The 20,874-nt window shown below is 32.0% G+C and overlaps 3 protein-coding genes and 1 long non-coding RNA gene across 6 annotated transcripts; 2 read left to right on the forward strand and 2 right to left on the reverse strand.

Moving 5' to 3' along the window:
* Nucleotides 1–176: 176 nt before the first annotated feature.
* Nucleotides 177–2,983, reverse strand: LOC101268838 (uncharacterized). 2 transcript variants are annotated; one of them, XR_011215111.1, is made up of 3 exons: nt 1,010–2,983; nt 502–681; nt 177–400 (listed from the first exon to the last, which is right to left on the reverse strand). XR_011215111.1 is itself a non-coding variant. In XM_069294607.1 (2 exons), exons 1-2 carry the CDS (start codon nt 2,751–2,753, stop codon nt 566–568), a joined length of 1,860 nt encoding a protein of 619 aa, XP_069150708.1. In that variant the 5' UTR covers nt 2,754–2,983; the 3' UTR covers nt 435–565. The 2 variants fall into 2 exon arrangements, 1 of the variants encoding a protein (XP_069150708.1); XM_069294607.1 differs by lacking the exon at nt 177–400 and having other exon boundaries at nt 435–681.
* Nucleotides 562–3,833, forward strand: LOC104645671 (uncharacterized). Of its 2 annotated transcripts, XR_003245788.2 has the most exons (5): nt 566–700; nt 907–959; nt 2,443–2,616; nt 2,834–2,875; nt 3,183–3,833. It is a non-coding gene; the product is annotated as an uncharacterized lncRNA (long non-coding RNA). The 2 variants fall into 2 exon arrangements; XR_011215112.1 differs by lacking the exon at nt 907–959 and having other exon boundaries at nt 562–700.
* Nucleotides 3,834–10,529: 6,696 nt separating this feature from the next.
* On the forward strand, nt 10,530–12,681 carry AGP-1 (Arabinogalactan 1). Its single transcript, NM_001247514.1, has 2 exons — nt 10,530–11,146; nt 12,378–12,681. Exons 1-2 carry the CDS (start codon nt 10,574–10,576, stop codon nt 12,450–12,452), a joined length of 648 nt encoding a protein of 215 aa, NP_001234443.1. The 5' UTR covers nt 10,530–10,573; the 3' UTR covers nt 12,453–12,681.
* Nucleotides 12,682–13,981: 1,300 nt separating this feature from the next.
* NRAMP3 (metal transporter) lies at nt 13,982–17,315 on the reverse strand. Its single transcript, NM_001246841.1, has 4 exons — nt 16,792–17,315; nt 15,909–16,045; nt 15,136–15,788; nt 13,982–14,197 (listed from the first exon to the last, which is right to left on the reverse strand). Exons 1-4 carry the CDS (start codon nt 17,313–17,315, stop codon nt 13,982–13,984), a joined length of 1,530 nt encoding a protein of 509 aa, NP_001233770.1.
* Nucleotides 17,316–20,874: the final 3,559 nt, after the last annotated feature.

A 20,874-nucleotide genomic window follows, 5' to 3' on the forward strand; every position in this document is an offset into this window, starting at 1 on the left:
TTGCAGGGTGGTGATGTATGAATTAAGAAGTGGGGGTCAAAAGTCACACTTTTTAGCTTATGTAATGAAATATAACCATTGAAAAATGGTGATTCTGAACTTCTGACCCCCGCTTGCCGGTTGGCAAACTTCACTTCTCCATATCGAACGGTCCCATAGCGAGAAGCAATAACTGCCAGTGGACTAAAAACTATATTCTCTCAACAAGAGTAAATGAGAAAATAATAATAGGCAAATGCACAGCAGTTGGAACCAACAAAGTCTACCTTGGTGGGTTAGGTACAATACGGTACCTCAGCAGATCTAATTCTAAAAAACTTGTCTGTTTGGTATCCATTTGTAGTGTGTTTGTTGAGTTGTCTTGTCAAGGAGAACCATACCAGACCAAAAAGTACATTGTCTGAAAAGGATTGATTAGATGAACATAGTCAAGATAGGATTAACTTCCGTAGTGATTTTTGTTTCCACAGAGAAAAGGGTAAACAATGGACAACATCTTACATTTTTAGTTCTGCATGTTAAAGTTGCTCAACTCGTAACGAGCTATCACATTTTTCTTGTACTTTTACATTTTCCCTTCCTGTGATGGTTCAATAACGCCTTTGCTTCTCCGGCTTGTTCTCCAGAGCCGTCCCTTTTTCAAGAGCCCATGCTCCTCGTCTTTCCCCTGGATTGGAATTCCTGTTTGAGGACACCCCAAGTACGTCTTTTTAGAGATCACATATCTAGTGCATATTGACTGAACTTAAACTTCATAATACAAACTGTTCTAAAGCCCAAAATAAAAAAGAAGGATTTAAAACTCATACATTGATTTTTCAGGTTATTCATCGCTTTTATAAAGGTTGTTAACTGCAGTTATCTTTTACATGATCTAATAGCATAAAAACCTTTTCCTTTTTTCAGCTGAGACAACTCAAATCTTGTGCCATCTTGTGAAACTTGAAGCACAAAAATAGGTAAAGAATTGAGTAGTAAATAAGAAAAACAAAAATAATTCAGGACTAACTTTTTAATAGTGCCTCTTCTATCTTCCCTTTCATTTTTCCACCTGCAAGGCGATACTGGACCCTGGATTTATGGGTTCCATTGTCATATGTGTCGTCTTCCATGGACTTCGCAGCACCTGCAAAAATCCACGTGGCTGTCATCTGCTTGTTCAACATGCGCATTGCATAGTATGGGATTTTCCTTGTGCTGCTTTTGTTTCCATTCAACTTGCTTCGTTCATTGATGAACATTAAACAATCTATTAAACTTAGTCTAGCCAAACCTTTCATGTGATAAGCCTGCGATCTTCGCCATAGGCTCTTTATATGTGGTCTCATTTCACCTGATAAACTTAAGGCTCGAGTTGTATCACTAATAGCTAACTCTGCTTCTCCTAAAATTAAATGACATTGAGCTCTATTGCTATAAAGAACAATTCTTTCTTTTCTCAAGTTCAGTGGACATAAATCTAAAGCCTTTGTGTACTTGTTTACAGCTGCTTCAATCTCACTTGACCAAAATTTCTTGTTTCCTTCACGTTTTAAAACGGAAACCAAAAGCTCTGTTTCCTTCACTTCTTGTTCCGAAATGATTTTATCCCTTTTCCTTTTTTCAACTTTCAAGTCCCAAATCTCTTTGATTGATCCTGTTTCGGAGAACCCCACTTGACCATATTTGATTTTAGCATAATCTTGTAAGAGTAGTTGTGTTATCATGTCACCCATTTTTCGTCTTCCTTTGATAGTTCTAAGCTCTACTAAATCAGCAAGAAAAGGAGCTGCAATGTTGGTTACTCTGTTTTTTGTTTTTGGATCCTTGAGAAGTAACAAAAGACATTCAATTGCCATGAATTGCCATTCGTCGGATGATCTAGAGAGGTCGCAGATATTTTCTACGACTTGTACTAATTGAGCAATGTTTTTTCTACCATCTTCGCTTTCACAAAGACTTCGGATTAGGCCAATTCCAGAGAAAGAATTCTGGTTCTGTAATCCACCCCATATATCACACAAATTCTTGAGAAAATGTTCTTTGCATATCAAATTGATGCTTCTTTTCTTTGTAACGAAGCAGTTGAGAAGGTACAGTGACCAGCATTGCATTTGGCAAGCCCAAGACTCTGCTTTTTTACTCTCCATTTCGAATTCTCCGAGGCCTTTTATCATCAAATAACGATGATATTCGACTCTGTTTTCACTTCTCTTGCTCACAAACTCGCTATAGATTGTATAAATGCATTTGGAAGCTATATCAATGGCTAGTTTTATAATCTCTACTTCATGGACCTTAATATCTTCAAATGTTCTTCTATGTCGTGCAATGTGACCAAGTGCTCTAACAGCCACTCTTTGTTCGACCCAAGTTATCTTACCTCTTAAGAGGTCTATTAATGGCGAAATTACGTCTGATTTAACAGCCAAAACAGAGAATCTAACTTTGTTCATGGTGTAGGAGCCAATGATATGAGCTGCATAATAAGGAACATACACGTTATGGCCTCTTGAAAGCCATTTTTGGTCACGGGTGCACCTGTTGAGAAGTCTAGCCATGCAACTAAAGACGCCGAGGGATGGGAATTCAGGGTCATCAGGTTGAGCAAGAGCAGTATTCCAGAGGCATCTTAAGGTGAGAACAAGTTCCATATCTTCAATCAGATGCAAATCTTTGAAGCATTGAGCTATTAAAGTTTTTCGTATCGATGGATCTTTTTCTTCCATTTTACCACACAACAAGCAACTACGACTTGTACTGGTGCATTTCATGTTCAAATGCAGTGTAAAGTCTGTTTTGTTTTTGCTGTTTGAGTAGTCAGAGAATGTTGTTGATGAAGTTTCTATGGCAGGTTGTTAGAGGTATTAGTTTAAGTGCACTGACTGGTGGGCAGGTAAGGGTTCATTTTCAGAAGTAACTCTTTAGTCAAAGTGTTTTGTCGTATTCATATATAAATATAACAAGTTGCCCACACCTAAAAACCAGAAAAGAAACAAAAAAGAGAAAGAAAAGAAAGTGTTTTGACAAACATGTGGGCTGAATCATGAGACTAGTTGGTCCGACTCTGACCAGAAGTTTTGAGTTGTGAGATTTGTAGATAGACAAAAAGAGGGAAGGGAGAAATAAATAGAAATGATTGTACCATTAGAAAAATGTTCCTACTAAAATATCTCTACTAACGAACCATTTCAATCGTACAGGTGTCTGGCTTGCCACGTGCACGACCAGGGGCAGACCCACATGCATCCGTGAGGGTGCACGTGCATACGGGAACTTTTAAAAAATAATCGTATATATATGTGTAGATAGTAGAAAATGATTATATACTTAATTGTGCACCCTTATAATAAAAAAGTATTATGGCGAATTGGTTGAAGAGTCAAAGAGTGACTGCCCGAGTTTAAATCCCCTTGAGGCAGCCTTTTTTTCCCCTATTATCTCTGCATAAATTGATAAGTTCTTAGAGTCTTAGTAGTGTCCCTCTATCTTTAAATCCGGGGTTCGCCGCTGTGCACGATCATGACCAACCTTTTTTCTCTAGGTATAACACATTCTTTTTCTAACTGAATTCTCCCATCACGATCTTTAATTCTTTGGTATGCTCTATTTACTGTTCCTTTGGACTTTCTTCTTTTCACTGCGAGCAAAGCATGGATGGTAGAATTTATGATAGCTCTGCTCTATACCAGAGTCGTTTGGTGTGAGTTATAAAGTATAATAATCTTAGAATAAAATGTATGAATTATTTTATTCCAAGTTGGGTTGAATGTATTATTAGATAGTTCTTAAATTATTATCCTTCCGATTATGGGATACATCCTCTAATATACATGGTGGAATATTTTTTTTTTGAGATAACTTATATAAGAATAATTAATCTCACGTAATTTATTCTCGATCAGATATAGCCCTCCTTTTTTCTTTTCTTTTTTTAACCTCAATTGTAGTAGGCTCGTGGTGTGCAGATTTAACTTGAAAAGCAAAGAAACCAGTTGTTTACATTATTTAATGAACCACAAGTACAAATGGGGTTGGTCTCAAGAAAATGCGGCTGACCTATGAATGAGTTAATTAAAGTATCTTTTTGAGTTGAAGCAGAGTTTGCAACTCACTTCAGCGTTGCTTTTGATGCCAAAAATAATCATTACAAATCTGGGATATAATAATACAAACATGCTTAGTTCAGATTTCAACATGTGTCTTTACGTCGATTTTAAGCACTCCCTTGTTTTACTTTATTTATTTTATTTACTATTTGAACACTCAAATGATTTTAAAAAATAAATTTAAGTGATATTTTTAGATCATAATCTTTTAAAATATTTTAAATTATTAACTGTCAAGATTTAAAGTTTTTATATAGTTTCTAAATTTATATTAAAAAAAGAAGGAAATTTTCGTATATAGTCACTCAAAGATAACTTAATTATGTTCCGTAGCTATAGTTCACTAATCACAATTTGTAGTTAAATGTTAGAGAAAGGAGAGAGAAGAACTATACTGGGAGAGAGATGAGGGTAGAGAGGCGAATTGTATATATATATCTATTAAATAATTGTATATATGTAACTGGTATACATATGTATTTGTATATTTAGCGAGCAAGATTGAGAGACAAGAGAGAGGCGAGTGATCTTGGGAGAGGGAGGACAGAGGCAAGCTAGAGAGGACAGAGAGTGGAGAGAGACAAATTGTATATGTATAATTGTATATAAGTACTTTTATATCTAGCAAGCGAGATTGGGAGAGTGAGAAAAGAGACGAGCAAGATTAGGAGAGGGAGGAGAGAGAAGCCAGAGGGGGCAGAGAGTAGAGAGAGACTAATTATATTTATATATTAGTCATAATTAATTCAAACTATGATTATGTTAGCTAATTAACTAATATATATTTGCTTATTTCGCGTAATTTTCCATAAAAATAGAAGGAAAAACTAAGTAATATGGCAAACTTCAATATACATTTAAATAATATAGTTATAGTTAATTTTTTTTATGTTATATGACTATAACTATACAATAAATAGCAAATTTAATTGTATATCAATAATCAGTTTTTTTTTATGTTTAATATAAATAAATAATAAATAGGAAAATTATCATTAAACTCATAATTAATTATGTATTCATACTTTCTCTTTCATCAATATGCTTATATTACAAATTTTTTTGTATTTTTCCCTCAATTTCTTCCAATTCAAGATCCTTTTGTAAGATTGTAGGAGTGATTTTTGTGATTCAATTCATTATACTTATATTTTTGGTTCAATGAAATGTCAAATGTTTATATTTAATAATACTTATATACTTTGATAATTGTATTGTAATATTAATAAAATGGTGGTTTTTGAAGACAAATATATTTGGATACATAAGTAATTTATCCAATTTGATTAAGCAATACAAGTATAGTTGGATACATCAATACTATATTTTTTATAAATAAATACCTAAGTTAACGTCAAGCCTCAAGTATTATAAACTTTACAAAAAATAGATTGACTTTTTGTTGGTTTTTTTAATTTTTTATGCAGTCGAATACTTACACACTTTGATACATACACATTCTATTGTTTTTCCATTTTCTTATGTTACAATAGTGTATTCATATCATAGTATATTGGTGTATTCATTTTTTTTGTTAACAATAGTGTATCCATTTTTCAAATTGTTGTATTCATATTCTAAAATTGTACTACTTTACCTTGTTTGACGTATTAATACATTAAATTTTTATAAATACTTGTATCCTTGATATATTAATACTTTAAGTTTTATAAATAGAAATACCAATTTAAATCAAAGTATTCATATGCTAATTGTACAAGTATACATTTTCCTTATTTAGTTATTGTAATGACAACTGCATTAGTGTATGAATAAATAAAAAATAAAAACATATGGTAAAATACAACGAGAAAAGACATGAATAAACTTTTATATTCAAAATTTTATGAATACCCTTATGATTAGTGTTTAGTGAATATATTGTATTTAGGAGTATAAATACAACCTTTTGTATTATGTGAATCAATCATATTTGCATACAATATGTAATTTATTAGTTGGTAATTTTATAATAGAAATTTCAGTTATTTAGGAACATAAAAAATGAGTGGTAGTTGGAAGTTATGGTAACATATCATACCTTATTTAGTGGATTGTATAAATAATAATAATAATAATAATAACAATAAAATAAAATAAAATTTAATACAAACATGCAGCTAGAAATTGACATAAAGTGTAGTCATTTCTAGTAAATAACATATTTATAACTATTGAATTTCAATAATTCTATAAATATATTGATTTTTTTAGATTACTCAAAATGGAAAGATTCACTCTTCCAATATAAATGGATTGAAGCCCAACTTTAAAAGATTTAACTTTGAAACTCTCTTTTATTATTGGTCTTCATATTGGGCTCAAGCCCAAGTAATCTATGGTCTAAACAACCAAAGACAAGGAACCAGTATATCATTGGAAATTCTTTCACAATCAACGAGAGTCGTGTATATCATCTCTAACAATATATAAAGTAACTTGTTAACCTTTTAAAAGAAATTCAATAATAATGTTTGAACATAAGATATTTAACAAACTTTTTATTTATTGGTCTACGTCATTTTAAATTTAACATTGATAATATATTTTCTATTGCAATTTGTTACTTTCTTGAGGAATAGTATAAACATTTCGTCCTTTGGTATAATCTCAACATAAGAATCATGTCCATATATAGAGAAAAAGAAATGTAAGATTATATAAGAGTATCTCAGATTGAATCATATTGAAGTCCAAATGAAGCAAACTTTTTTATTTCTAGTTTTACAACACCCAATCGCATTACACTTTAATTTATTTAAAGAGAAAAAAAAGGAAAAACTTTTTTGCATAAATATTCTAGGTATAGTTAATTTCAGGTAGAAGCAAAGGGAATTAAAGGCAAGTTTATGATTGGAAAAATTAGAGTATGTGCTCTTGAGTAAGACATAAGGGATATGGTTATTCTATCCCTACTTACTTTTTTCTTCATCAAGTTCTAGCTACTTATACAATTAACATGACACGTTTCTTACAAAAAGAATTCTAAAGATTGAACAAGCAACTACTTTAGATAAAGAGGAATGATGGAATTTAGGCCATTCAAAAATCACTCTTCGAGCTAAATAAAATAGGATTAGTACTAGTATATATTTATAGTGCTTGGCCACCAAGTTATGTATGGTGGAATTTAATTCATTTAGTATTTGAAATTTTTTATTACAAATAATATTCTAGGGGCCAGTAAATTTTTCATTAACCGACTTTAGTCAATGCGAATTTAAATTTATTATATCAATAAACTTATGAATATATAAGAAAAAAAATTCTTATGATCTTTTTTCCAACGTAACCTTTTATGTTGAGACATGCTCGGGCAAAGAAAAGGATGAGTTTGACGGGAAGGAAAGAAACATGGTATAATACTTTTTCTGTTTTAATTTATTTGTTTTATTATTTTTACGATATTTTAAAATAATATCTTTTTAGTAATTTTAATTTTTAACTGTCTACAAAACATGTATAATACCATAAATATATTTAATTTAAGACCTCTAGATTCATAAAATGTGCGTCAAATCAAAATATAATAAACAAATTAAAATGAAGGATATAATAGACTAGGCTAGTTACTTTCAGCAACAACAATAACATGGAGGACATCACAGTCTAGGCTATTCCCATAAGAAGGTTGGGAAAAAATAGAATGAACACGAATTTTATTTCTATAGAGTAAAAATCTTGTTTCTAATATATTCTTGACTATAAAGTGAGATCTAACCTTATTATTAATCATATAATTAAAATATAATTATTAACATAAAATTTAAAATTTCATAATAATATTCTAAAATTTCATAGGTGAATGTGTGATTAATTATCTTCGCTTGTAACGGCTAGAAAATCGAGTTCAAGTTCTGTCTTATTAAAAAAAAAATTAAAAAACAGAGTGCAGGTTTTTTGTCATACAAGACGCCGTGTTTTATTCTTTTTTTCTCCCAATATAGTAAAAGATTAAACAGAGTTGGGGAATGGTCACTATCCCATCTCAGTTCTGCCAAATCTTGTAAATGGCAATAAACAAAGCAGCCATTGGGATTCACGCGTATACTATTTACAGTTTCTTCGAATCCCATCATATCAATCATCATTCATAATTCACCATAAATATAATATATATGCCTCACATTTATCTACTGTTTTTTGAAGAATTTTTTAACAAAGTCATTATATAAAATAATTTATTAAAATAATACGCTTTTAAATTTTTTTATAAAATTAGTATAAATGTATTTCATTGTAATATTTTATGGTATATTTTTTTTTATAAAACTGACGGCGTTAGGTTGATATGTGTTACTGTAAGTAAGGTAAACGTTACTGTGAATAACGTTTTAGTAGTAAAACGTTACTGTAAGTAACGCAAATCAATCTAACGCCGTCAGCTTTTAAAATATGAAATATACCCTAAATCGTTACTGTGAAATACGTTTATGCTAGTTTTGTAATTTTTTTAGAAAACGTATTATTTTGATAAATTGCTTTGTATAATGACTTAGTTTGATCAAAACTTTTTTTTTATAACAATGTTATTTGTATAGTTTTATTTTTAATTGTTGTTATGATGAAACGTTGTCATTTATAAATAACATGTAGAGAGTAATAAACAAACAAACGAAAGTCTAGTGAAATGTTACGATATAGAATGAAAAAAATAGAATACATATAAATTTTATTTTTATTTAATAATAGTGAAAAAACTATTTCGATAGGCTTGAGCCGTGAAAGAAGCAAGCAAAAACAAAAGCTAATAAGAGAATATATAATATGAAATATAAAATAATAGCATATCAGATGGTGGCGGTACATAAATATGATTGTACCATTTTTTGCCAACTTGTATATCATCCAATTATTTTACTATTGGGTGAGTTGTCTATTTCTATCCCCTTGTATGTGTCTGTCTTTAGCTACTTTTTTGCTCAATTACAATATAATCAATTCAAAGGATTTAGCATGGCCAACTGTAAAATTAAAAATTCTGAGGTTCTATAATATAATATAATATAATATAATATGCCAAACAAAAAATGGGACATAAACGAATTGCATGGACCCATAACCACCAATCATCAAATACTACCGTTACCCCCATCATATCAACCAGAACACGGGCACCTATGGTTTAGTGAATATATAGATTTAGGGGAATAAATTGACTATTTATTTTTTAAATTAAAATAATTTTGTTGTTTTATTTCTAGAATAAAGATGAATTTATTAAGTAGCTCAAACATACGGTCACAATTAGATAAATAATTAAAATTTCTATTTTGATTAACGATTACTTTAACACGAAAAGAATATGATCGATTTTTCATATGAATAAGTCTTAATATGACAATTTTGTCTTCTATTGTATATTACTCAAAGCAAAATTGACCATTGGTTCATTCTAGATGGAGCTAACAGTTAGAAAATGATAGGAATACAAAAAATATCTCCTGTTTTAATTTAAATCATTTTTTGCAAAAAATATCATATCATATGATTTTAAATCTGCTGTTATTTTTCATTTCCCAAAATTTTCCCTCCCTTTGATTATTCACGTATGTAAATAAATGATCCAAATAATTGAGAAGGCTCAAATTAATAAACTTATGTATAATTGAATAGTGTTTAAACATTATGGTAGCAGCTTTAATATACTTATAAATAATGTTTAAACATTACGGTAGCTTCCACCATTTCAGCCAAATCTAACCCATGTTTTCCACGATAGAAAGCCATTACGGAAAGGAGTATATTTGGAGAGAAAATTACTTAATTTTATGCATCGATAGATGAACATAGGGCAAATATAAAATAAATCACTCGTATTAAGGGTATATTTGGGGTTTTTTTTCTTTCTATTTTGGGTACAAGTAAACGGTTATATACAATCTTAATAAATAGATGAGCCTAAATACTTTGTGAGATGGTGAAATCGATACATTTTTTTCTATAAATATTTTTGTTAGAAAATTTCACAAATTAATTTCGTTTTCAAAAAGATTTTGTATAAGAATGTTATGTGACTCGAAAATAGTTGGAAAACAGCGTTAGGGTCCCAGCTGTTAGTTGTCGGTGCCAATTACTTGTTAATCTTCTCCACAATCATCGCTTACGCGTATGGACTTGATTAACTCGTGACCCAAACGGGTCCTACATCTAGCCATGTTCCAGCTGTAAGCTTTGCCTTCCATCGAAGACAACAAATCAAACCTCCAGCTACAGAAATCACCTAGACTCTGCAAAACCCAAAACACCTGACGTGGTTAGCCCATTACCTAATCACATGGCCTATTGGGCCCATTTATCCAGCCTGTTAAGAGGTTCATTTTGTATGTTTTTTGCATGGACCCACCCAGATGACGACCCTCCTCTAGCCGTTATGCCTTTAACTTGCCTACTTATATGCACTCAACTTCACACTCTTTACACACAATCAATACACACACACTCTCTTTTTCTCTATTTTTGGTCTATATTTTCTTTTAGCTACCATGGATAGAAAATTTGTATTTCTAGTATCAATTTTGTGCATTGTAGTGGCAAGTGTCACGGGTCAGACACCTGCCGCAGCACCCGTTGGTGCTAAGGCTGGTACTACTCCACCAGCTGCTGCACCAACTAAGCCGAAAACTCCTGCTCCCGCAACAGCACCAGCCTCGGCCCCACCTACAGCTGTTCCTGTTGCTCCAGTAACCGCTCCAGTTACTGCTCCCACTACACCTGTTGTTGCTGCACCCGTATCAGCACCAGCAAGTTCTCCACCACTTAAAGCACCAGCAAGTTCTCCACCAGTACAATCTCCACCAGCTCCAGCTCCAGAGGTAGCTACACCGCCAGCTGTTTCTACTCCACCGGCTGCAGCTCCAGTTGCTGCACCTGTTGCTTCGGAGACAACTCCAGCTCCGGCTCCTAGCAAAGGAAAAGTAAAGGGAAAGAAGGGAAAGAAACACAATGCATCACCAGCACCTTCTCCCGATATGATGAGCCCACCTGCACCTCCTTCCGAAGCTCCTGGACCTAGCATGGACTCCGATTCAGCTCCCAGCCCATCTCTTAACGATGAGGTACGCAATCTCATAAAAAATTCTCTTCCTATTTTTTGTTTTTAATCTTCTGTTCCTGTCTAAGATATTATGGATCATTAGTGCCAATCCAGATCTAGTTAATAATACATATAACCAGTTCCTGCTCATAACATACTACAAGTTTTAGCTTATCTGCATTCTCGTAATTCAGGATGAATATGATTACACTAATTGCATACCGCGGATCTAAAGTTCATTTGCAGAATTCAATAGTTTTGATCAAATTCTAAATTTATTCTTAGAAATTTGATTAATATATATATATAAAAAATTAAGATCCATACTAATTGGTATGAATATGGTGTCGTAGTGTATGTTAGCTTCGTCGGTGGTGAGTCATTTACGTTTTACAGCTTTCATAATTTGGTCTTTTTACAGGCGGGTCTATCAGTTGTTCATGATGACTTGTGAAGATGTGACTTTAATTTTTATATTGATAATATTAAGTATTTCTATGTTGGGTAACCCGGGGCACAATTACTCACTAAAAATGATTTTTTATCGTTTAATTAATGATAGGATGATAATAGTTTAATTATTACTCCTATTATTTATATTTTCTTTAAGCAATTAACATTTTTTTTGTAAATGACCCTAAAACAGATAACCACACTAACTAACTGTGATAAAAAAATTTTACTTCCTCTCCTCTGTCCGATATTGTTTGTCATGTTGAATTTAATTAATTTTCTAAATTAAATTAGTCGTTTTTGATATTTTAAATTAAAAAATTAGATATTCTAAAACTATATGAGAAATTGCAAGCATATTAATATGATGAAAAATATATCTTAAAAGTCAAATGTTTTATAGTTTGACTCAAAATAAAAATCATAACAAACAATACCAGACCGAGTGAGTAACATTTTGTCAATACAAAGCTATTTTTTGTTATATTGAATGGCATATATATATGGTGTCGGTGGAAGATCATTAATGGCGTAGATATATTAGGTCGCTGCACGGTGACAACGAAAAGATTATTGCACTCTTCTTTAGTTGCAGTATTCACTTCAAAACCAGAGTATTAAGTTGGACAAAGAAACATTAAAGGTCACTAAGCACGAGGCAACACAGTAAAGTAGGATCAATCAATTGCACATGCACGGATTGTACTGTGTATTTGCATTATTTTTACATATTGTGGATCTGAATTAATATTTTATAAATTAATGACAAAGATATTAATATATTGTGGGATCTAATGCAGAGTGGAGCAGAGAAATTGAAGATGCTGGGAAGTTTGGTAGCTGGATGGGCTGTGATGAGCTGGCTCTTGTTCTAAAGAGTTCAAAACATATTTTGATATTTGACATGTATAATTTATCTTTTGGTTATTTATGGTGAAGGGGTCCTCATTTGGATCTGCTTAGAGATTTGGCCACATTGCCTCCTTTTTTTTATATTCTTTCGTGGAGTGTAAGGGTAGAGATTTGTACTAGTCTTCACTACTTTACTCCTTTTTGGACTCGCACTTTCCTCTATTATATAGATTTCATTTGTTTATTTGTCCATTTCTCATCCCACTACTTACTCTTCACTCTGCTTTAATGCCGATTCTTTTTTATTAATTACTCTCTCTCGTTGTTTCAATTTATTTGTATTAATATGATTAAATATAAAGTTTAACAAAATAAAAGGCTATTAATTAATATCAAACATCACTATTACTTGTACTAATTTTAAAACCATTCTTATGAATGCTATGAAATGACTACTTACGATTTGTGTAAAATAGTTTATTATATGAAGTAAATAAACAAGTACAGTGCTAAGCTCTAGTAGTAAAATCATCTTGGTTAATCAAGTGAGTAGTGACAACTCTTAAACTTGTGAACGAGTCAAAAGCAATTCTAAACTTTATCTGTATATTAAACTTTGAATCAGTCTTGGACAAAAAGTAAATTAAAGTAACTTGTTGAGTACTTAATGCATAAGAAAGAAAACCATAATTATTTAACAATAAACGTCTCTTGTACGTATCAACTTTATCATGCGGTGACGGAGTAAACATGAGGCTTCAAACAAAAACCTTTTATATTCTTTCGGTTTAGGAAAGAAAATCAAACACAACTCTAATCATATTTCTTGATTTCAACAATACGTTTTCCCTTTGTTATATCTATTTTTATACCTTACTCTTCGTCATCACTCAGCAGTTCTTTTTGCTTTACGTGTCTTACGAAAGAGAACACAGACAAACAAAGGAATTCATAACTAACGAAAATAAAACACATCTTGATTGGTAATTCGATTTTTAATCGAAAGCAGAGATTTTTTTTAATAGAAATATACAGTATCTATATGTTTATGTGTTGTGATTAATACATTGGGCTGTAATTTACTACACAGCCACAATTCATTCTTGGCCCAATTGAAGGAATTACAGTTTTGTAGGCTGAATTTAAAATCAGTTATGCATTTGAAGGCCAGAAGTCTGTGGACTTTAGCCAATACAGGAAGATTTGAATGCAAGAAAATAACGAAATCCCTAAGAAGTCTAAACAGAATTCCAAAGAACAAACTTGAGATTAGCTGAGGACAGTTTGTTTATTTTCCACCAAAATCTAAAACTGCTGGATCAATATTACAAGCTCTAACTAATTTTCCTAATGCAGGTGCTACAGTCACCGTCTCAATTAGTCATACCCAAAAAACATGGGATGTAATCACAGCAAACTCACTCTTAATGCTTACTTTGAGCAGACCCAACAATCCAACACTTCTTAAAGGAAAGAAATGGGGAAGGCTATAAATACTTAACTCGGGCTACAAGGGTACAACATGATCTCAGCTTTCTGCTAAGAACATATATCAATTATCTATGCTCGAGATACTTTTGTTTTTTACAAACCAATTGGGGAAGGTAATTCCCCGTGAAATGAGGTATACAATGAAGGCAATGTATGCACCTGTAAAAGCAACTACAACAGATGTAAACAACATCCCACTGACAGCAGAAGATAAAGAGTCCATCAAAAGATAGCCATTAATCAGCATAACCAGCACAGCTACTAGCCATGATATCACCTAAAAGGGAACAGAAGAAACATTAGATGTAAGCAGTGTAAGAAACATCAAACATGCAAAGTTGAATCGCAGAGAAACTACATTCCCCTGACACAAAAATCCATTCTAAGAGACGATGAAAATCCCAGACAGATTATGTCTAAAACGACATGTGAGAGTATGATCTTAGCCAGGTATATATTAATAGTTCATCAATTATTCTGAAACCTGATAAAATTAACAAGCAAGGCTCTCAATCTGCATAACACTATGCATGTACGCCCATAGCAGCTCCGTGGAAACTATTCAGTCAATTGAATCAAGTGATCAAGATAAAATGTAGGAGATTTTATCTCCCAGACAAGTAAAAATCAAATGATGTTGAACCAGACAATTCCCACATCTTAATGTACTTTGCTGATAGTCTATAAAGGTTAGGAAAAAGACAGGACACAGTCAGACAAATAACAGAAAGAAGAAGGTGCTCCAAATCCTAGAATCTAACAATGACACCTAATTCTCAACAAATATACCAGCAGATTCTGTCTAGGTCCAAGAGTATATAGATTTCATACAAACTGGAAAAAAGTTTGAGCATATCGCAACTTCAGTGGAGAAATGCACCATTTAAAGAACACAAATCAAAGAGTGGGACAAAAGGACACCTCTAACTTCAATCGATTGTCCACATTCAAATTAAAAGTTAAACTTAATTAATAGTATTTGTTTTCTTTTTAGAAAATCCTTTATAAATGATTATACAATATGGTGTATCAAAATGAGTTCAAGATCTTGATAATTTAAAGAATCAGATTTCCTGACCCCCCAACCTGTTATAAAATGTTTGTTATTAAGTGGATGAATTCCAAATTCAAGAGGAAAAGAATAGGTAATAGATCCAATTCTAACTTTTAAAAAATTAGTTCATTCAAGCAGAACGTTTGAAGATACGAACATACCTTCATAGTAGAGCCAATCTTGAAAACACCCATGATTTCTTCTCTGGATACAAGACAAAGAAGGGGGATCAGGGCAAAAGGGATTTGGACACACTGAAGAACGTTGAGCCACTCGTTCAGAACATCTAATGATTTCTCAGAGGTGTCAAAAGCAAGAGCAACTATCAGAGTTGGGACGATAGCACAACTTCTTGTTATTAACGCTCTCTGCCATTTTTTCAACCTCATGTGCAGAAAACCTCCCATAATAAATTGTCCAGCATAAGTACCAGTTATAGTACTACTCTGTCCAGCAGCCAACAATCCAATAGCCCAGATATAAAGGATGGGGAACGATCCCCCACCATACTTATCCTGAAGATATTGACCAGCATTTTCTAGGCCAATGCTATTGGCTATTTCACTACCATAAAATGACTTTGCGAACACTGTTGTAACAAACAAATTGATCATGAATGAAATTGCCAAGGCAATTGTCGACTCTATGGAGTAGTAATTAAGTGCTTCTCGAACTCTGCCAATCTTACGGTTGTCAATGTCTCTGGACTGCACTAGCGCCGAATGTAGAAACACATTGTGAGGCATGATAACACACCCTACAATTCCCACTGCCTGCTTTATTGTTTTGGAGCTAAGTTTTGGGACCACCACACCTGCAGTTACAATTTATCAGGAGAATTCAAAGCCATGCATAAAAAATAGTCTATGATCTGGATGCTTGAAAAGTGGCAGATATGAATACTGCAATTATATTTTGTGCTGCATTTTCTCACCAACAAGAAGTTCCACTCCATTTGGTTTCGTCTCTCCAAACATCCATGCAAATGAGACGGCCATAACTGCAATAAGGACAGCAAAGAGTGCTTCCAGCTTCCTCACTCCATAGTTCTCAAGAAATAAGAATACAAAGCTGCAGAATAAAAGGATTGCAAAGGCTGTTCTTGAGCTCAATAGGCAATTAAACAGTCGAATAAATTGTTATTGTGCATCTTTATTTAAAGAAAAAGGGAAACTATTTTAAAATAAACCAATAAGAAATGAAGGAACAATACATGGTTCCCAAGTCTTGATAATAGAGAATGCTACAGTGTATGGAGACAATTATTAAAAAAAGGTCAATCGTTCAACTGAACTTCAATTCAGAACTAATTGGACCAGCTAAATGAATCATCTTTATCCATTTCGTGGATCATTATAAAATAATTAAACACTATACTATAGTGCTTCACTATATAAATATTTGACCTAGCAAAGTATAACCATTTTCCTCCACTTCCTCATTAGTTATATTTAAGTATATACAAGAAGTTATGGAATCAAAAGGAGGCAACAAGCAAAGGCCTTTTGTTAATCAAAGCTCACATGAATTACAACTTGTATCTCAATTTAAGTGTCTTTCCTTTCCTTTTTAGTCTTGTCACATAAAGATTGTCTCTTTACACATTTAGTTTTTCAATTCCAACATTCTAATAGGCAAATTTAAGATCGCATGATATCTTAAAATCCATGCTCAGTCGGTCGAACTAGGACACTTAAATTGGGATAGAGCGTCTACTATCATATTAAAAATCAAAGTCTAACAGAAAAAGAATCCATGAAAAAAAAAACAGAACTGGAATTCGAAAAAGGATAACAAGAGAAGAAAAAAGAAAATACCAATCAAGAGCAGTGATGACAACACCAGACCATAGAGGCAAGAACCCTCGACTCAAAATCTTTATAGCAATAGCACTTCCAATAACCTCTTGAATATCAGCCCCAATTAGAGCCAATTCGGTCATGACCCACAAAAGCAATCGAGCCCATTTCGGATACTCATCCCTACATAGCTCAGCCAAATGCCTAGAAGTAGCGACACCCAAACGAGCCGCTAAAAGCTGAACAAGTAATCCCATAGCCGTAGCCCAAAAGAGTAGCCATAACAGAGAATACCCAGCGATAGCCCCTGCCTGAAGATCTCCTTCAAGATTTCCCGGATCCAAAAAGGCTATACTCATCAAGAAACCCGGTCCAGTAAAAGCCCATAGTTTTTTCCAGGAAAAAGGAGGAGTTTTGGTGAAATCATCATCATCGTCGACTCCGATAATATGGACTTTGTCGGAGTACTCATAGGCAGATTCTTCCTCGAGTAATCTATCCGCCAACAATTGGTGGTGTTCTTCTTCATCGTTTAGAGGCATTTATTTATTTATTTATTTTATTAATTAATATTACGGAGAAGAGAAGAGAAGAGAAGAGATTTTGCGGTTAAAAAAGTTACAGGTGAGTTCGGTTCTTTATAGTGGGAGTCTTTGGATCTTTTCTTTTCAGACGATAAGACCAATTATGCTTTGAAAAATACCATCACACTGCTCTTTTCAATTGAACCGATTTTTCTTTTGCTTTTTTGTCCCCTTTAATGTCACTGTGAAGTTACCTAAGAATAATTTCAAATTCTCTCTCCGACTCAATCAATTCAGGTAATATTTGATTATTACGTCTCGAGAGTTAATTCTATTAATTTTTTAATTTAATTTTAAAAATTTTAAAATAATATGAAAAATATTATAAATTATATGTTTTTTATAGTAATATAATTAAAAAAATATTTAATTTTTTATCGTTTGACTTTTAAAAAATAATAATAATAACTAAAACGGAACGGATAAAATGTCATTTAGGTTTGATGGCATGATTTTTGTTGACAGTGTAGTTACTTACTAGTACATTAGTTCTGAATTTGGATAACTAGCAGTGTTTGCTCTGGCTAATTAATTACTATTAGTTACAAAAAAAAAAAGGTTTTTTCAGAAAGGGAACCTAATTACAGAGATGAGTAGTAACTTAGTAACCAAATTACAGTTATCTTCTCCAATATCCTAATTTTAAAATAGACTATAAAAGTAGCTAGCGCACTTTTATTTTGTTACAATAATGATGAAATCCGCTCATCTCCTTCGGAACAAGCCATTTTATTAGTTCACGAAAAAAAGAAGTATATCTACATCTATAAAAATCACTCTCATCAGCGTTATGGTGTTATATTACACATCTCTACAATATTATGATAAATCTAATATAAGCATGTTTAGTGTATAAAAAAATAATTTATACCCAAGTATATAATTTAACAAATTTTGATCTAATTATTAGTATAGTTAATGAAAATCAAATGAAATCAAGGCTAAAATTCTTAGTAAAATAAAAATATTATTAGATGATTTCTTCTAAGCGTAGTATAAACTATACATACTTTAGGCAGTATAGTCAAAATAAAATTTATAAAGTTAAAATGTTGAATCGGGCTAATTGTACTTTAGGCAGAGGCAAATAGCATACATTCTGACCCACTCTTCATATGCAACAAAGTCTTGTTGTCCTTTCCATTAGCCAATAATAATATGTGGCGTCTTATTCCACAAGTCCAAACTGGATTTGATTTGCCTAAACAAGAAAGTAACGTGTGACTAATAAAGATTGCATTAAGTAAGTGAGTTTTGAGTAGGGCATCGACAAAAAAGGAAACTACGGAGAAGCCCACTCTGGCGTCGCCAAGTGCTGTTGTGTGCCGCAATAACGCAAGCGTGTGTCACCATCGTGGCTGCTCAAGCTTCTCCGCACCCATTACGCGACAAAAATCCATCACACATTTTTTTTTTTTAAAGTATTGCAGTGCCCTGCTTTATTTTAGATTAAAATAGAATTGGGTTTCACGTTTGTACATTGTTTTTAATTGAGATTCTCTGAGCACACAGTAAAAGAGATTACGAACAAATTGAAGTGCTCGCCAACGAGAAAATGACACAATAATTGCTCAACGTTTGAGGATATGTTTTAAATAGTGCTTTTATGTATGTGTTAAGGAATTCGGTCGTTTAAGTTTTTCGAAAAAAACACTCTCTACGTCTTACTAGAGAAGGTGTGTTATTATTCGACGAGTCCTTTTTGAAAATTAAATTATTTTTATTTTATTAGAATCCCTTTTTAAAATTATTAGTTAGGTTGACTTGTAGTAAGTAATATTTTTCTTATAATTTTAAAATATATAAATTTTATCTTTTTTAAATTAAATCTATTATCAAAATTAATGGTCATAATTAAATGTTTGACCCTTGTAGGTTAAACACTTTTCGTATAAATTTGTATGGAAGGAGGAACACTTTAGTGTCGGTAAAAAAAATTTGAAAGAATTTTTGGAAACTCTGATTTTTGTTTTTTATTTATTTCTAGAGTATGCAACTTCATAAAGAGTAATTTCTTTTTTTTTAAAAAAAAAAGGAAAAAAGAAGTTAGTTCCGTTTTTTAGTGTTTATTGTAGTTTTCTTTTGGTTCAATAATTTACTAGTAGATGTAGTTCTCTTTGATGTTTATATCAAATTTGTTTTTCCCACAAAGTTTAGTAAATATTTGAGGGAACTAAAAATATTGATTGAATATTTAAGGAACTCTTTTAAATGTCAGACATAAATAATCATTCTCGAGTCTAGTGCAAGGCATGAAAAGCACCATAGCATTCAAATGTGTATACGTATATAGTGATCCTAAGTTGTAGCTAGTGCTTATCCATGCTGCTTTTCACAACCATAAGTCACTTTCACTGCCTAAATGATGTTAAAGTTCTTCTCTTTTTTTTTTCTTATAATTATTTTCAATCATATGGATTTATTTAGAGCTCTTAAGAAATTTATCTGTATAATCAAGACTTCTTTCCCCCACAAATAAAGAGAAAAAGGATTAAATTATTGTTGCATAAACTATTTGTCCTTTCAGCTGGCTGACTACTTGAGGAATTGTGTGTCTGCAAGGAATATTATGTACGGAGAACCAACATAATGAAGGCATGATGATACTACTTTATCTTTTGAAATTTCCGACAAATTTTTTGAATTTTGTAAATCTTTTGAAATTATAGTAATTGAAATGAGTATTTTATCATAATACTCATGTATATTAATTGATGTTATTTGGTACTGTTAAAAATTAGAAAAACTATTTGTTGGATAAAATGCTAGAGATGTATTAAAAGTAATAAAAAGGAAAAGGAAACAACTATTTTTGAATAAATAAAGTGAATTCAGACTTCAGAGAGTATGGAATAAACTATGTAAAAAGTTTCAATGATCCATCGAAATATATATTCTTTTATCACTACGCTTCACGTACAGATCATGCCTGCTTCTTCAATACTATCTTAATTTGGTGGCAGCTACCGCAATATATTGTGGTTTTAAATTAAGATTATATATATTTAAAAATAATTTTGTTATTTTAAATACGTCAGATGAAAATTTAAATTTTATTTAAAAAAAATAAATAACACACAAGGGTATAATCTAGTGGTAACGCAAATGATCGAGAGCTTGGTGGTCACGAGTTTAAAATTCAGCTAAGACTAAAAAAATACTTGATGATTCTTTCTATCTGTCCTGAATCGAATTATCTAGTAATACTTATTAATAGGAGATGCATAGCCTAATCAGAGTAACCAAAGATATTATTAAAGGTTGAAATGGACGTTGATAATCCACTAGTAATTAACACGTACCACTGAGTTAAAGTGTATGAGAGCATCTCTCTTTATTCTCTTTTTTACTCTTTTGTATCGATGAGTGCTAAAGCATTTCTATCTACTTTTAGATCAGTACAGAAAAATGCTAACTCAGCAGCTTTCTTCTCGTGGAATGTTTAATTTCAAATATTCCACCTATGTTCACTTTTTTTACTTATTTAGTTGGTGTATATATAATCTTTAATGAATTT

Source organism: Solanum lycopersicum, chromosome 2, assembly GCF_036512215.1.
Source record: "Solanum lycopersicum chromosome 2, SLM_r2.1".
NCBI classification, from domain to species: Eukaryota; Viridiplantae; Streptophyta; class Magnoliopsida; order Solanales; family Solanaceae; genus Solanum; species Solanum lycopersicum.

Excerpts from the sequence above, each read along its gene's own strand:
- LOC101268838 (XM_069294607.1), bottom strand. The coding sequence starts at position 2,753 with ATGAAATGCACCAGTACAAGTCGTAGTTGCTTGTTGTGTGGTAAAATG. Across the intron at positions 682-1,009 it reads AGAAGAGGCACTATTAAAAA|GAATTCCAATCCAGGGGAAA; the intron begins GTTAGTCCTGAA and ends GTCCTCAAACAG.
- AGP-1 (NM_001247514.1), top strand. The coding sequence starts at position 10,574 with ATGGATAGAAAATTTGTATTTCTAGTATCAATTTTGTGCATTGTAGTG. Across the intron at positions 11,147-12,377 it reads GCCCATCTCTTAACGATGAG|AGTGGAGCAGAGAAATTGAA; the intron begins GTACGCAATCTC and ends GATCTAATGCAG.
- NRAMP3 (NM_001246841.1), bottom strand. The coding sequence starts at position 17,315 with ATGCCTCTAAACGATGAAGAAGAACACCACCAATTGTTGGCGGATAGA. Across the intron at positions 16,046-16,791 it reads GTCATCACTGCTCTTGATTG|CTTTGTATTCTTATTTCTTG; the intron begins GTATTTTCTTTT and ends TTTATTCTGCAG. Across the intron at positions 14,198-15,135 it reads AGATTGGCTCTACTATGAAG|GTGATATCATGGCTAGTAGC; the intron begins GTATGTTCGTAT and ends GTTCCCTTTTAG.